Source organism: Denticeps clupeoides, chromosome 12 (genome assembly GCF_900700375.1).
Source record: "Denticeps clupeoides chromosome 12, fDenClu1.1, whole genome shotgun sequence".
Lineage (NCBI taxonomy): Eukaryota > Metazoa > Chordata > Actinopteri > Clupeiformes > Denticipitidae > Denticeps > Denticeps clupeoides.
The window spans coordinates 20,805,709-20,821,690 of NC_041718.1; the positions used below are offsets into that span (position 1 = coordinate 20,805,709).

General features: G+C 47.6%; 2 protein-coding genes across 4 annotated transcripts in view; both read left to right on the top strand.

Annotated features, from left to right (window-relative positions):
• nav1b (neuron navigator 1b) overlaps positions 1–7,827 on the top strand; it is a 39,783-nt gene extending 31,956 nt beyond the window's left edge. For both annotated transcript variants that reach the window (XM_028997439.1, XM_028997440.1), the window contains 9 exons: positions 113–208; positions 519–687; positions 1,694–1,929; positions 2,668–2,822; positions 2,937–3,008; positions 3,082–3,278; positions 3,376–3,494; positions 3,694–3,891; positions 4,907–7,827. In XM_028997439.1, the coding sequence (XP_028853272.1) occupies positions 113–208; positions 519–687; positions 1,694–1,929; positions 2,668–2,822; positions 2,937–3,008; positions 3,082–3,278; positions 3,376–3,494; positions 3,694–3,891; positions 4,907–4,993 (1,329 nt within the window). In that variant the 3' untranslated portion in view covers positions 4,994–7,827. The remainder of the gene's footprint in view (positions 1–112; positions 209–518; positions 688–1,693; positions 1,930–2,667; positions 2,823–2,936; positions 3,009–3,081; positions 3,279–3,375; positions 3,495–3,693; positions 3,892–4,906) is intronic.
• A 572-nt stretch (positions 7,828–8,399) lies between these two features.
• Positions 8,400–15,408, top strand: mybphb (myosin binding protein Hb). Of its 2 annotated transcripts, XM_028997436.1 has the most exons (12): positions 8,400–8,750; positions 9,095–9,163; positions 9,237–9,371; positions 9,775–9,942; positions 11,318–11,406; positions 11,620–11,815; positions 12,152–12,291; positions 13,200–13,359; positions 13,466–13,602; positions 14,194–14,380; positions 14,550–14,602; positions 15,261–15,408. In XM_028997436.1, exons 1-11 carry the CDS (start codon positions 8,468–8,470, stop codon positions 14,579–14,581), a joined length of 1,596 nt encoding a protein of 531 aa, XP_028853269.1. In that variant the 5' UTR covers positions 8,400–8,467; the 3' UTR covers positions 14,582–14,602; positions 15,261–15,408. The 2 variants fall into 2 exon arrangements, with proteins under 2 accessions (XP_028853269.1, XP_028853270.1); XM_028997437.1 differs by lacking the exon at positions 9,095–9,163 and having other exon boundaries at positions 8,401–8,750.
• Positions 15,409–15,982: the final 574 nt, after the last annotated feature.

Below are 15,982 nucleotides of genomic sequence, written 5' to 3' on the forward strand. Positions count from 1 at the left end.
CACACAATCGGCAACCTGCAAAATTCTGTTCATTTTAATCTCTGTTAAAGAAGAAGAGAAGTGACCGATGAGATCTCAGCCCTTCATATCATTTCACCTGTGCTTGTGGCAGGAGGTGAAGCAGCAGGACTTTTTCATCGGCGCTGTGCGGATCGCGGGGAGGACGGACTGGGCTCAGCTAGACGCCGCCGTGACCCAGGCCTTCAGGGTGAGGGGCCATTTTCAGCTCCTTTTAACCACACTGGAGCTCTTAAGGATTTAGCCAGATATTTAACATAAAGTCAGATCTTATTTCATGCAGACCGTCTTTTGTGAAATGACTCAGTTCTAAATTCTCATTCTGAAATTCTGAATCTTTTTTATGCACTGAAATTCATAATTGCAATATTTTTCAAATAAATTTATATAGCTGCTCTGGAATATATTAGAGAAACATATCTAATTACATACATTTTTAAATATGTCATAAAATCCTTCCTGCCTTGATCAAGCATACCTGATCCTGCTTTCCCGTACAGGACTACTTAGCCAAGGTGGACCCCACCTCCAGCCTGGGCCTGTCTGGGGACTCCGTCTACAGCTACAGCGTCAGCCACTACCGCCGGGTGATCGGAGGGGAACCACCTGAAACGGCCCCCATCCGCTGCACCGGCAAGGGCTCCAACTGCATCACTGTGGCGCTCAAAGGTCAGTGGGACAGAATCCCTAGCGTCACTTTTACATTAGAATATATTGTATTAATGTAGTAGTTTAGTGGGTAACACACTCGCCTATGAAAGTCCCAGGTTCAGAACCCCACTTACTACCATCGCCAATGAACCCTGAGTGTCTCCAGGGGGGGACTGTCCCTGTCACTACTGATGGTCAGGTGCTCTGGATAAGGGCGTCTGGTTAATGCTGTAAATCTAAATCTAAAACCCACTGCAGCGGTCCTCTGTTCTGGAAAGTGCTTTTCACTGCGGTGGTGCAGGGTCACTCGTCATGTGGGACGCTGTGTTTGCATGAGGGGTTTTGGCCAGCGGACGACAGAGTTTCTCTTATCTCCTCCCATCATGCTTCTGAGGGGTGAGCCAGTCCTTCCTGCACTTTTCCCACGTCTGCCTTCCTGCGTTCGCAAGGCTGCCACTCCGCAGGAAGAGTTCCACGTCTGTCTGACGATACCTGATATGTCCTGTCCGTGTAATTTACAAGCTGATGTTGCGATGCTTTCGGGAACGTCTCGGTCCCTGTCTGCTTGAAGACGATCACATGTCCTGACGTTGCCTTCCCGGAATGGGAGTTTTCAGAGTGATGCAAAGTGGAGCTGAAAGCTTTCTTTTGTAAGGAATCAAGAGACAAATCATGTTTTATATTAACCTTTACTGTGCTATTACCATGCAGACCCCCCTATTTGGTGTGTCTTTCAAAGCCCCTGGGGCAAGACAGGTTTGGGGAGCAGATAGCTTTTTGCCAAATTGTTTCTGAAGGAGGTATGAAAAGTGACCGCATGATACCGCGATGATGAAGTGGCTCTTGAAGCAATTTGCAATACGATGATAGCAACATGACAGCGTGTCGTGTTGCCTCTCACACTTGTGCATCATGAGAAAAGGCTACAAGTTGAGGAGAATAAAAATATGAGGATGTTTTGCTACAACGCAAGATTTACATGCAATATGGCTATGAATTACTCACACACCCTTTCATGCGTCAGGCCTGAAGGAGAAGTGCGTGGACTTCCTGGTGTTTGAGACGCTAATCCCCAAACCCATGATGCAACACTACATCAGCCTGCTGCTGAAGCACCGGCGCATCGTGCTGTCAGGCCCCAGTGGCACCGGAAAGACCTACCTCACCCACCGCCTGGCCGAGTACCTGGTGGAGCGAAGCGGCCGGGAGGCCACCGAGGGCATCGTCGTGACGTTCAATATGCACCGGCAGTCCTGCAAGGTCAGGTCCATTAGACACAATGATCATCATGACCATGAAGAGCATGTCTGAATGGAGTAAGATGTAAAAATTGTGGAGTTGAATGTTGATGGCCATGAGTGAATGAACGATAACTGAATTTTTTGTTAACTAGGGGTGTTGGAATTAAACTCATAATCGATGCATCGTGACGCAGATTATTCTACATCGATGCCGTGCCGAACACAATAGATTATTTCAGAAAACGTTGCTTGGTGATTTTCTGGCGGCGGTATAAAAATTCACGTTAAAAGGTTGTGCTGGTAGTGACTGGGACACGCTCCGGGTAGGAGATCGGCCTCGTCCATACGGACGTTGGAAATGAACGCTCTCTAAACAGCATACGAATTTTTGCTGTGCTAATCTGTGTTACGATTAGCTCGTCGCTGTTTAACGTTGGTTGCTGTTCAGTGTTTGTCAGGATTTAACAGAAATTGACAAGATAAGAAAAATTCTTTATTTTAATTGTCACTTTTCAAGAAATAACACACACACACACATATATACATACAACAGCGGTCGGTGTTCAGTCCACACTCACCTGACACCACAAACGCCACAACGCCTGGTTAGTACTGTACTGTAGAAAAATTGATGGCATGCATCATGAGGCATCGATAATCGGTTCATTGATAAATATACTTGAATCGAATTGTGAGACAAGTGAATGTTCACAACTCAACATTTTGAACGTGTGCTTTCTTCTCTCCCATCCATCAGGACCTTCAGCTGTATCTGTCCAATCTGGCCAATCAGATCGACCGAGAAACCAGCACTGCCGAGATCCCACTGGTGGTCGTATTAGATGACCTGCATGATGCAGCATCAATTAGTGAGTTGGTCAATGGAGCTCTTACCTGCAAATATCACAAATGGTGAGTTGAAGTGGATGTGTGAAGTGAGTATCTGCACCACATGACCAAGAAAAGAATTGGATGAGAAGTGATGTTAATTTTTTATGTTAAAGTAGATTTGATTTGATTCTACAGTCCATACATCATAGGGACCACCAACCAGCCTGTTAAGATGACTCCTAACCACGGCCTGCACCTCAGCTTTAGGTAGGAAATGCTTCAAATCAGAGGGTTTGAGCTTGTGTGGCTGAGATACGACCAGTCTTCTGCCCTGTTCCAGGATGGTGACGTTCTCCAACAACGTGGAACCAGCTAATGGCTTCCTGGTGCGGTACCTGCACAGAAAGCTAATAGAGGCTGAGGACCACAGGAGTCTGACCAATGAAGATCTGCTCAGGGTGCTGGACTGGGTGCCGAAGTTGTGGTACCACCTCCATGCCTTCTTGGAGAAGCACAGCACCTCTGATTTCCTCATTGGTACGCTATATTTTCTTTTGATCATATTCTGTTTTATGAAACTGAAATAATTTTACTGTAATTTAATATTGTCCATTTAATGTCATCTTGCCTGCAGGCCCTTGCTTCTTCCTGTCTTGTCCAGTCACAGTGGAGGACTTCCGTGCCTGGTTCATTGACCTCTGGAACCACTCCATTATCCCGTACCTGCAGGAAGGTGCAAAGGATGGAATCAAGGTAAAGCTGGCAACACTAACCACATCTGTTCAGAACTTCCAGCTGAGATGTTGTGGTCTGGGTGGTTCATGCATTGCTGATATAAGTGTTAATCAGGAACCCTTCATTTTGTGTTGTTATCCGGTATGTGATCATGGTTTTTGTGGCATTTGTATTGCCCCCTTGTGGTCCCTGTAGCAGTGACAGTGGTGTGTTCCAGGTGCATGGCCAGAAGGCGGTGTGGGAGGACCCTGTGGAATGGGTTAGGGGCACCTTGCCCTGGCCGTCCGCCCAGCAGGACCAGGCAAAGCTCTTCCACCTGCCACCCCCCAGTACGGGCCCCAGCAGCCCCGGGCAACCAAGCGAGGACAGACCCCACAAGGAGACCCCGCCCAGCTCCATGGAGTCTGACCCACTGGTGAGTCCACCAAGAACAATGCTCCAGCATTAAAGTTCCCTTGACATGAAAATGTGAAATGATCTTATTTAACATGAGTTCCCTGAGCCTGTCTATGGTCCTGCGGTGGCTAGAAATGGTGATGGGTGTAAAGAGTGTTGGCCATTCTGCTTCACCGTTCAGAGAGCGGCAGCTCAGATGGTCGGATCTGGAATTTGTCCCCTTATGACGTCTTAAGGGGAAAGGTCACCTCCCGTTTCTCATGCTTTTTCTGCCCAGAGAATTTCCTGCCCCTCCCCTAAAACATTATCTCCACCGACCGTCATGGCTTCCAAACGTGCCGCCCTGCGAGACTTTGAAGAACCAGTGGGTTCATTTATTTTTCCTGTAAAAACGGCAACACGACTTTCCTGTATTTGCGGACACTAACACCGATATAAAAGCAAAAATAATTTCCATAAAAGTAGACCTTTAACTTCTCATTTTCTTTATGGGGTGATAGTAGCCTAGTGAGTAAAACACTCGCCTCTGAACCAAAAGGGGCAGGGGTAGGGGCAGTGGTGGCCCTAGCGGTTAAGGAAGTGGCCCCATGATCAGAAGGTTGCTGGTTCGAATCCCGATCCACCAAGGTGCCACTGAGGTGCCACTGAGCAAAGCGCCGTCCCCACACACTGCTCCCCGGGCACCTGTCATGGCTGCCCACTGCTCACCAAGGATGATGGGTTAAATGCAGAGGACAAATTTCACTGTGTGCACCGTGTGCTGTGCTGCTGTGTATCACAATGACAAACACTTCACTTCACTTCGAACACCCCAAAGTTCCAGGTTCAAACCCTGCTACAATCCTGTCCCTGAGCAAGACACTTAACATGTCACTACTGATTGTATGGCATTCTGAGTGTAATGTAAATGTTTACATTATTAACCTATGTGTCAGGTATGACTAGATCCTCAGTTTTACTGGCCATATAGCCAGTTTCCATGACTTTCCATGAAAATTTCGATTTTTTTCCCATCTCCGCACCTTCTTTTTCAGATGGCCATGCTGCTGAAACTGCAGGAGGCAGCCAATTACATAGAATCACCAGAGAAAGAGCTGGACCACAAACTCCCTACGCTCTGAGCATCGCCATGAGCAGGAAGTTCCACCATCGTCACCCCCCCTCTCCTCCGCGGGGACAGTGAACTCGACCAAAATCATTGTGTGTCTTTCACTGCTCAAACAACCCGTCCACAAGCGAATGAATGAATCCGGCCCCTCACACTTCATGGAGCATCTTTTATTGGCTTTCCATTTCAATTGTGCCAATCTTTGCATATGTTTACATTAAACAATCGTGTAGATTTAATAACTACCTATCCGACTGTCCACATTCACCCCAGGCAAACCTTTTATAGACTGTACTTTAAGAGAAATGTATGTAGTCAGTGCGTAAATTCTCTTATTGGGTGCTTTTACTGTTCCACTGCTGCCCTCCTCACTACTCAAGGAATCAGGTGCTAACTGCTCACTCGCTAGTGTTCACCCTTAAGAGCCTTTGCTTTCATTTTTCCGATAAGGTGAATTAATTTACTGTACACACGAACGGCAAAAAAAAAATGAAAGAAAGAAAAGCACACCCATGCCTGCCAACCACGGGCAGTTTCTGCAGCACAGGCTGCGTTGGCCACTCAGTAATATTTATGATATTTAGTTTTTATTTTGAAAAGGCATATCAGTACCTATTTATCCTCAGATGAATGTCCAGGTCCAAAAACCAGGCCCAGTTACGCCAAGTCTTAAATATGCATCGTTTTTTTTCTTTTCTTTGTAAATCAGGTCAACTTAATTGATCTGGTGCTGAGTCTAACAACAATATGCCTTAATAGATCCAGTAATCATCTGTAGATTTGGTTTTACGACCTTTCTTTCCTCTGTGGAATGTGTGTGGGACGGTTGCCATCGGCTGTTTACATGAAGGACGTGTGTGGATCTTGCACAGCTTGAATGTTGGCGTCAAGTGGGTGCTGTTTTCCTGCAGGGGGCGCTGTGGTCGCCTTTTTTTGACAGCTGGACATGGTTTTAAGTACCGCATGTTGCCAGTTGATTTCAGAGATCATCTCATTTGTGCACCACAGGAGGCCGTTCAGGTGTTAGCAGAATTCATCTCTAGTCTGGGTTTGTAGACCAGGGGTTTGTATGAAAAATGTCTTCAGTGCAGACCCCGATGCTGAAGGTGAACTCAGGCCAGAACGTGGAAAATATCTCAGGCACTCGATCAAACGCAGGTATCAGTGGCAGTTATTTCATCCACTCCGGCTTCGTGGTGCAACCATCTTCTCTTGACCAACCAAATACTCCAGTCCCGCTCCTGCTTTCCAATTGTTCTGGTGAAGCACGGGCCAAACGGACCAAGCCTAAGCGCCTTCTTGGCTCGTTACCATGGTAGGCAACTGGTGCTACAATGACCACGCGTAAAACTTTCATCTGGGACGAGGATTCCACCGCAAAGGTCACCGGTGTGTCATCAGACAGGGATATATGCCCCCGTTTAACTCATGGTGTCTCCACCCCTCATCTTCTGACCTGTGGCCATTCGTCAGAGGACCTCTTTACTCAAACCTGCTTGCAAATACGTTGCATGCAATAGGAAACACAAGAAAAAAAGTAATGAAATTAAGCAGTGGTGGACCAGTAATGTCCCGTCGTTATGAAGATACAAACCATATCAAGGTAACTGCATGTGGAACATAATAGTTGGGCAGAATGGGTTAAATATAATGAACTGCAACTGTTTAAAATGTTTTTTTTTATATATATATATATATATACAGTTTTTGTTTTGCAGTGCTTCTTTACATCAGCACTATGTTAAACTATTTAACTGTCTGTATCTGTAAAAGTCATTGCTTTGTTCAATAGTTGACCATGGAATACAGAATACCGTACTGTTAACGGTTTTAAAGTACACGTGGAAACTGCACAACACTCTAGGAAGTTCTATAAGTGAACCGACACTCTAAAGTAGTTCTACATCATTTATGGAAAATGGTGCATATATATAAATATAAATATGTGTATACACAGATCTTCTGTCTAATGGTTGTAAAAGCAAATGGCTTTTGCTACCCTGCCCATGGAATGGGAATAAATGTCTTTATACTGGACGGACGGCTGGAGCGTATAGGACTCAATCGAGGTTCTTGGTTTTCTTCCTTGTACGCGGTGTGCTGGTAACAAAAGCCATTGTGTGCCGCCTTCATCCCACTCACTGGTTCTCGTGCCTGGTCTTCTGTGATGGCTGTGCTGTGTTGTGCTGAAAAATGTCCTCGTGTAACAGAACTGTGCAGCAACTTGTACTGGTGCCGAGCGGGAGGGAAGGCCGTTCAGCGCGGTTCATCAGCACGCGCGCACACACACACACACACACACACACACACACACAGTCACACAAAGCACGTTTTTTACGGCAAAATTGCCTCCTGAAGCTGGACCACCCAGAATTCACTTCACCCCAGGCCACTACAGGTTGCTGAATAGTTCCTGACGTCATGCAAAGCTTGTTACCGCCTCCAAATAAAGTAAATATGAAAGAAAAGAAAAAAAACAGGTCTAATGATGATATCTAATGTACTTTACGGTGTGAGATGGACGTGCAATGGGTTCCTCGGTGTAGTAAGCGCATGTCATTTCGGTGTCGAGAAAAAAAGGTGATTTTTTTTTTTAAGGAATATGCGTGATCCAAGTGTAATATCCTTTGTAAAAACCACGTGTGAATTTTGTACGGGGCACGGTAACTGTACCCACTGTAAATAGCTCAGCATTTGCGACAACAATCGTCCAGAGAGCCACGTTTCAGACCGCAACCTTTTTATTGTTTCAGTTGTTGGGACACATGGAGGGGGCTCATGTTGGCATGCATGTCCACCTGTCCGCCGCCATCCATTTGTCTTAATAAAGCCATGCCATTCTCTCCGGCTGCGCTGTGTTTATTCCACATCACACTCGTGTACTTCTTCACTGCTTCATTGGACTTTTTTTTTTACATTTTAAAATCTTTTAATGAAAAACAAAACCACTTGGTTTTCACCCCAGACTGGGTGGACTGGGCGTTCAACAGCATTGCAATATACCATTTTTTACGGTTTCTGGTTATATTCGGTCTATAAGCTCTATCTATACAACAGAAACTTTATTATATTGCAGTATGTCTCAATGGGTTTTACAGCGACTACAGGTGACACCCCCCAAAGGAACTACTCCCTAAAAACTCACATGGAGAAAAAATTCCAGAGTATTCCAGAGTAGCAAGACTATGCAGTGGTCATCACTGCATATGTAAAAAAAAAAAGCTCAGATCTATATGTTTAATATTTTTTGGTAATAATACAAAATTGATACATGCAAACACGTGTGAAAAAAATGCCAGAATTTCAGCTGATTTAATATTTTCTGCCTTGATGTAAAATTGTGCCCTTCTGTGGCCATGGTGGCCCTGTGGTAATATAAAACCAGCAGGGGGGGGCGGAGTCACCCCCTTTAAAGCCCGCGACGACCCCCCCCAAGTAGCCGCAGTCGGAGGAGTCAGTGGCGAGAGGGATCTCCTACTCGGACAAGATGCCAGCCAAGCCAGCCCCCATCAAGAAGGCAGCCAAGCCCAAGGAGAAAAAAGAGGAGGCCGCCCCCGCGCCGGAGCCCGAACCCGCTCCCGAACCCGCGCCCGAACCCGCCCCGGCCGAGCCTGCGCCCGAACCCGCCCCGGCAGAGGCTGCGCCCCCCGCCGAGGCTCCGGCTGAGGCGGCCGCCGCCGAGGCTCCGGCCGAGGCGCCCGCCGAGGCGCCCGCCGCCGAGGGTCCCCCAGCGGAGGAGGCGAAGGCCCCTACACCCCCCCCTGCAGAAGGTACTGTAATAACATGATTATAATAGCTATATAACACATAAGAAAGACAGTTAATTAATAGTCTGTTGATTAAACAGTTTATTACGAATGGAAGCCTCGGGTCTGTGTGATTGTGGTGAAAGTTGAATGGCAGGGGACACCGCGGAGAGGAAGGTAAAAGTCACGCTTTGCCACACCATGCAAGGCTGAATCTGCTGAACGGTGGCCCCCCCGTTTAAAGGGACGGACGTCTGAGGGGTTCAGCTATCTGCTACTCCGGCCAATGGCGGCTCCGCTTTCGCCACGCGCTCGCTGTACGCTTGTGCTCACCTGCCGCTTTTTACCACTAATGTCACCTGCTTAAGGTGAAGCTGCGCCCGCCGATGCTCCGCCCGCTGAGGAAGTGAAAGCCCCTACGCCCCCGCCTCCTGCAGGTAAAGCGCCAGTCGGGCTTCAGACGCCTTTGTGATCTGGGTCCTTTTTTTGATCCTGACTTGTGACCCCCAGAGCCGACCAGCGAGCCGCTGGACCTCACCGTCGAGGACGTGAACGACACGTCTGTCACCATCAACTGGAGACCCCCCGCCACCATCGGAAACTCCGGTCTTGATGGATACGTGGTGGAGAGCTGCAAGGAAGGAAGTGAGTCTCGCGACCCCGAGAAACGCCGCTTTTTTACAACAACACAGAAAATGAGGGTTTTATTTGAAGCCCGAGAGTGTCAGCTGCAGCTGTCCCCAAAGTGTCACTGGCAGATTTATTCCCTACCTATCCGTGTCCCTAAAAGGAGAGAGGCATTTCAGGCGCTGCCACTGTCATTTGACGGGACATGAGGACATTTCCTACCTGAAACCTGCTCATCTCGCTCTTTTTACAGAAAAGTAGTTAAAAATATTCGTTCCACGAATGATATGATCACACATCACTTTTACAAAAACATTTTTTTTTGTGATTTATTGCACTTATTCGAAACGAGACCCCCAAAGCCTACAGGAACATCTATGACTGTGGATATTAATATATGCTCAACATTCTCTTCCCCAAGCTGGCGAGTGGAAGGCAGCGAACGAGGAGCTGATCGTCTCCTGCCGCTACGTGATTAAGAACCAGACCACCGGCGACCGCCTGAACGTCCGCGTCGTGGCCGTCAACCCCGGGGGACGCAGCAGCCCCGCCGCCCTGGCCGACGCTGTCCTGGTCCGGGAGGTTGTGGGTGAGAAGCAGCTGCCTCCGGCGCTCCAGGCCTGCTCCGGGCATCTCTGTCTTCTGTAGAAATAGCTCCTTCAGAGCGATGTCTCAGATGTCCTGGTGTCCCCCTCAACATGACAACTTGTCTTGTGCAAGTAGTTTTAAGTCCGGACAGACCCTCTTGGTGGACCGGTCTGGGAACAGGGGTGGTTTGCGGCGGTTATAACCACGGTGGCGGGCCAGGCCGTGACCCCACTGAAGGACTGTTTTCTTGCAGGAGGACAATAATGCTCCTCCGAAATCCCCGCAAAATCGCCGGGAGGTCCCGTCCATTAACGCGGATTAGGGGCGGCGGTTTGCATGCTGTTGTGGTGTTGAGCTCCCGTTCCCAGGAGTGATGGTGACAAGTGCGAAAGGCTTCGGGGAGGGGGGCAGGGTGGCATTCCCGCGTGTTCGCGCAGGGCACCCGCAGGGCCGCTTGGTGTTCGCCTGCCAGGGATTCGCTGTTTATCTTCTGCCACGCCACCTATTCCGCGTGGCATCTGCGAGGACGGTGGCCGGCGGGGACTCGGGGTGTCATGCCAGGACACCTACGCACACCTAGAGGACACATTTTCTGATGCTGTGCCAGTTGTGATTTAGTTGTCACCCTGCAAGGATTTGGAAATTGTTTCCAATGGAACATTACTTGGGGGGATGTGGCCGATTAAATTAATACATTGCATTTAATAATCATTATCAAATCAAATCTATCTATCTATCTATCTATCTATCTATCTATCTATCTATCTATCTGTGTGTGGGTGTATATATGTCGATATTTTAATAGAGCATAGAGCTCCTCATATGCCTTCCTTAAGTGCTAAATGTAATCTAAGCCGTCCATCATGTGTTGTGTGTGTGTGTGTGTGTGTGTGTGTGTGTATGTGATGGGCCATTCTATTTAAGTCCCTGGTGAGTGCCACAGGGCCGCCCCCAGCAGGTGTGAGCTCAAATGCAGATTTTGACGGTTTCCTGACACCTTGCACCCCATGAGGCAGCGGGGCATCGGCAGGTCGGCGATGATCTCCCCCTGGCTTATCTCAGACTAATGAAACCGAACCCCCCAGACGTACCTGGCCGCCATCGGTGCATTGAGTTGTACAGAGGAAGGCTGGCGGTTTCTTTGGCGAACTCACGACAAGGAGAATGATTATTTACTTCTGCTTCTGCTGTAAACGGGACACATGCGAGATACTATTAATATGTCTCCTTGGAATAGATGGCTAACCTTGGCAATGCCCCAATATGGAAATCCACGAATGGCCAGCTAGTGAGAGTATTTATTGACAGATATAATAATGAACATACTTCACATGTTTAATGATAGACTGTGCATTTTCCCGTTTGGTTGTCTGCAGACCGCCCCAAGATCCGTCTGCCACGCTTCCTCAGGCAGAGGTTTGTGAAGAAAGTTGGTGAGAAGATCAACCTTGTCATCCCCTATAGTGTACGTAAAAAAGAAATGATGGATTTTTGTCATTGACAAGGATATAAGAGTGCAATGATGGTGCAAATACTTGTTCTTTGTTTGATTCATGCTTTAATATAAATACAAATACACAATGCAAATGCAAAAAAATAGGTGCATACATTTGGTGAAGAAATGTACGGTGTTCTTTTGTGTTCCTGCTGCACACTTTGCATCACTTTGGTTTTTTAGGGCAAACCAGCACCTGTGGTCACCTGGACCAAGAATGGTCAGCCACTGGACCCCAAGAAAGTGAACATCCGCAACAGTGACAAGGACAGCATCTTCTTCATCCGCCAGTCCGAAAGAGATGACTCCGGTGACTATGAGATGTGTGTCAAGGTTGAAAGCTTTGAGGACAAGGCCACCATCACCCTCCAGATAATTGGTGAGCATTAGAATGAGACACATGATGTATGTGGGTTTTTATCCATGTTAACTTTGTCTGCAGCATCACCTTGGTTACTAGCTACATGCTAGATGCTGCACATTGATCCAAATAGTAATTTGCAAAAATTTACAAATGCAAATCCAAATCAATTATATTTGCATAGACGCATGAACATCAGAAAGTGTCTGAGGACCACTGTCTTTAGCTTTTAGTAGGTTGTAGGACCAATGCCAGGACACTGTGGTCAGCGCATTGAAACATAATGAAATGTGGAAGCCATATCTGCTCTGTCTGCATCCTCCAATATCAACATCTACACATTCCTTCCTGCAGAGTTGCCTGGACCCCCTGCCAGCGTGAAGATTGCAGATACCTGGGGCTTCAATGTGGCGCTGGAATGGACTGAACCAAAAGACAATGGGAATACAACAATCACAGGATACACAATCCAGAAAGCTGACAAGAAGACAGGGGTGAGAGCAACCAGTCAGCAGACAGTCCAAACTAGAGCTGTTATAACGGCCTACAAAATAAGGAGTAATTCGACCCGAGGCTGACAGAATCCATCCCAACACGTACATCTTTTTAAAAGCAACCAGTCAGAAGACAGTCCAAACTAGAGCTGTTATAACGGCCTACAAAGTAAGGAATAAGTCGGCCCTAGGCTGACAGAATCCAACACGTACATCTTTTTAAAAGCAAAATTTAGCCTGAGCCTGACAGAATTTGACCCAACTCAACAAGTACACCATTTTAAAACCAACCAGTCAGAAGACAATCCATACTAGAGCTGTTATAAGGACCTACAAAGTAAGCAATAACTCGACCCGAGGCTGACAGAATCCAACCCAACACGTACACTTTTTTTAAAGCAACCAGTCAAAAAACAGTCCAAACTAGAGCTGTTATAAGGGCCTAAAAATGTTAGGGAGAAATTAGCCTGAGAATTCGACCCAACTCGACAAGTACACCATTTTAAAAGCAACCAGTCAGAAGACAATCCAAACTAGAGCTGTAATCGGGCCCTAAAGTTTGGAAGAATTGGGCCCGAGCGTGGCAGGTACACCTTTTTAAAAGCCCGGCTTTCTTTGCACATGCTATCAACGCTAGACTAAAAGGGAAAGGTGCGGGTTTAAAACATAATTGTCCAAAGGCTAGCCTCCATAGCCTCAGCATCCATTTTCCCATTTCTCTTGCGATTTTAATTCAATAAAACCAATTTACAACATGCGGAACACTTTTATCAATCACCGATACTAATTTATTTATCACGTTGAAAGGATAGGTACTATAGACCGGACGTTTGCGTTCGCTCACCAATCAATTATCGCACGAGCTTCAGACCAAGATTTTACCATTTCCCTGATTTGTATTTTTTCAGGAATGGTTCACAGTGGTGGAGCATTACCATAGACTCAATGCCACCATCTCAGACCTCATCATGGGAAACACCTACAAGTTCCGGGTTTTCACAGAGAACAAGTGTGGCTTAAGCCCCGATCCTGGTGTTACCAAGGATACTGCCACCATTGTGAAGACAGGTCAGCACACTGGATTTTTAAAAAGTCGCTAACATTACCTTTCATAATCGGGCCTAGCTGTAACTAATTCTCATTTCGTTCTTCGGTGCTCTTTGGGAATGTTCAGGAATCGACTACAAGCCGCCTCAGTACAAGGAACACGACTTCAGCGAGGCTCCCAAGTTCACCACCAGCCTGTCTGACCGCTCCACCACCGTGGGCTACAGCACCAAGCTGCTGTGCTCCGTTCGAGGAACCCCTAAGGTATCCGTGCCCAAGCCCCTACTCTGCAGTGAATACCCATGAAATATATTCAAAATATAAGTATAAAATTACGTCCTTTTTGTGGTTAAACACTGGGGTAGTTTTACAAAACTGAATACATTTTTTATAATGTTGCCCACGGCAACTAGAAACCCCAGTAATTCTATTGACTAGCAAAAAATCATCTTATTTTCAGCTTGAAGAATGATTTTTCTTTTTTTTTTTGTAGGTTTGTACTTGCCATTGAACTGCGTAGTTCAGGCCTGAGTTCCTCAAACAATGAGCTTTAGAAATGATTCTCTGCCTCAGCATCCATTTTCCCATTTGGCAGTGGTGGCCTAGCGGTTAAGGAAGCGGCCCCGTAATCAGAAGGTTGCTGGTTCGAATCCCGATCCGCCAAGGTACCACTGAGGTGCCACTGAGCAAAAGCACCGTCCCCACACACTGCTCCCCGGGCGCCGGTCATGGCTGCCCACTGCTCACTCAGGGTGATGGGTTAAATGCAGAGGACAAATTTCACTGTGTGCACCGTGTGCTGTGCTGCTGTGTATCACATGTGACAATCACTTCACTTTCTTTTACTTTCCACAGCCCAAGATCGAATGGATGAAGAACCAAATGATCATCGGCGACGACCCCAAGTACAGGCAGATCAACAACCAGGGCATCTGCTCTCTGGAGATCCGCAAGCCCGGCAGCTTTGACGGTGGGGTGTATGCCTGCAGGGCCAAGAACGACCTGGGAGAGGTCACGGTCTCCTGCAAACTGGAGGTCAAACGTAAGGACACAGTCAGGATCATCAAGCCTTGTCCGTTTAAACTCGGAGCATCCACACACGATTCCTCAGTGCTGCCAGCATCGGCACCCTGCAGACAGAGTTATGATAAGATAAGATAAGATAAGATGGGAATTTACAAGATGTTAATGGTGGATTTATTCCCCTGCAGAGGCCGTGGTTCCCGATGCAGACAAGAAATAAACCGTTTCCATGTGCAAACAGGTGAGTCGGCGCAGCTCTTGTCCCCAGTCCTTTTAGAGCAACAGTTCTTTTCTATTCACTATCCAGTTTGGGGACGGTGAGAATTCCTCCAGAATTTGGAATTTTCAGACTTCCTACACGTGTTTAACGTGGAAACGGCAGTGAAGCCGTCAGAAAAGCTCAGGGGACTGAAGCCCGTCTTGTCTATTTAGGTCTGGACACGGTCTCCTTCCCCCCTGGGAGCTTCCCTTACATGGCGAGCACTGCACCGAGGTGGAAGGCACCGAGCGTCCATAAATTATGCGTCTGGTGCCTGCGTATGGGCTCCGCTGTGGCCTACATCACATTTCCTCGACTCAGCAGACGCACGCTAGTCTGTCAGTTATTACAGTTCGAATGAATTAATTCAAAACGAGAAAAGATGAACGTGGTCGGCATCCACAGCTCCTCCTATACAGTTTCCGTCACGACTTGTTAAAAATATTCCGGACCTATTTAACACCTGTTCATTCTGTGCGTGTGTGTGTGTGTCTTCCACACCCGCTCACACACTCTTCCACATGCCCCAGTCCAAAATTAGGAGCACTGGGACATGGCCCCTCCCCTCGTGCGAGACACTTTTGGCCCTGGCGTGCGCTTGACCGGCGAGGATCATGCATTTCTGCCCTTTCTCCCGCAGGAAGAAGTGGGAACCTGTACATACGCGAGGAGGGACGGCCTCCCCCACCCGGGCAAGATGAAGAACGCTGCCGTCTCTTGTTCTGTGGCTTGCAGTCAGCGAGCACTCAGGCTATGGGTTCAATAAAGGAGCTGATTGTACAGTGCAACTATTTATCCGTGTATTTATGGAGCGTCCCGCCCGCACCCCGCCATTTAGTCTTATTCAGCTTTTGATTGTTTGTGGAAATAAATATTAGACTCACCCAGACACCCAGCTTGTTTCTTCATTCGGTGCTGCGGCAGCAGGGCCTCGATTGTCATGATATTACAGCGGGTTGCACATTAACATTGATATTTTAGCAATTCCGCAGAGGGGGGACGGGGACAATGGAACAACGCATAGCAGCTTTGCTAAGTGGGACGTGCTAAGTGACTCGAGTGCCTGTAATGTGCCACAATGTGACCTCAGTCTTTCAGGACATTCTCTGAGCGCGGTTAAGGGACGCCAGCAGAATGCCGGGGCTCCCAGGGTGTTATGCACTGGGCTCGTCCTCGCAGGTTCCCCGAGTGAGTGGCATAGTGACAGATAAGCTATGAAAATGTGGCATTGACAAATGCAGCCGGCGCCCAGAGCGCTGTGCATCGATTTCACCCGCATCTGGCGTAAATGTTTATTCTGCTTCTCTTGAGCCACGCCACCGTTTCAGAGTGCAAACACCAGTGGGCAGTTTTGAATTTCAA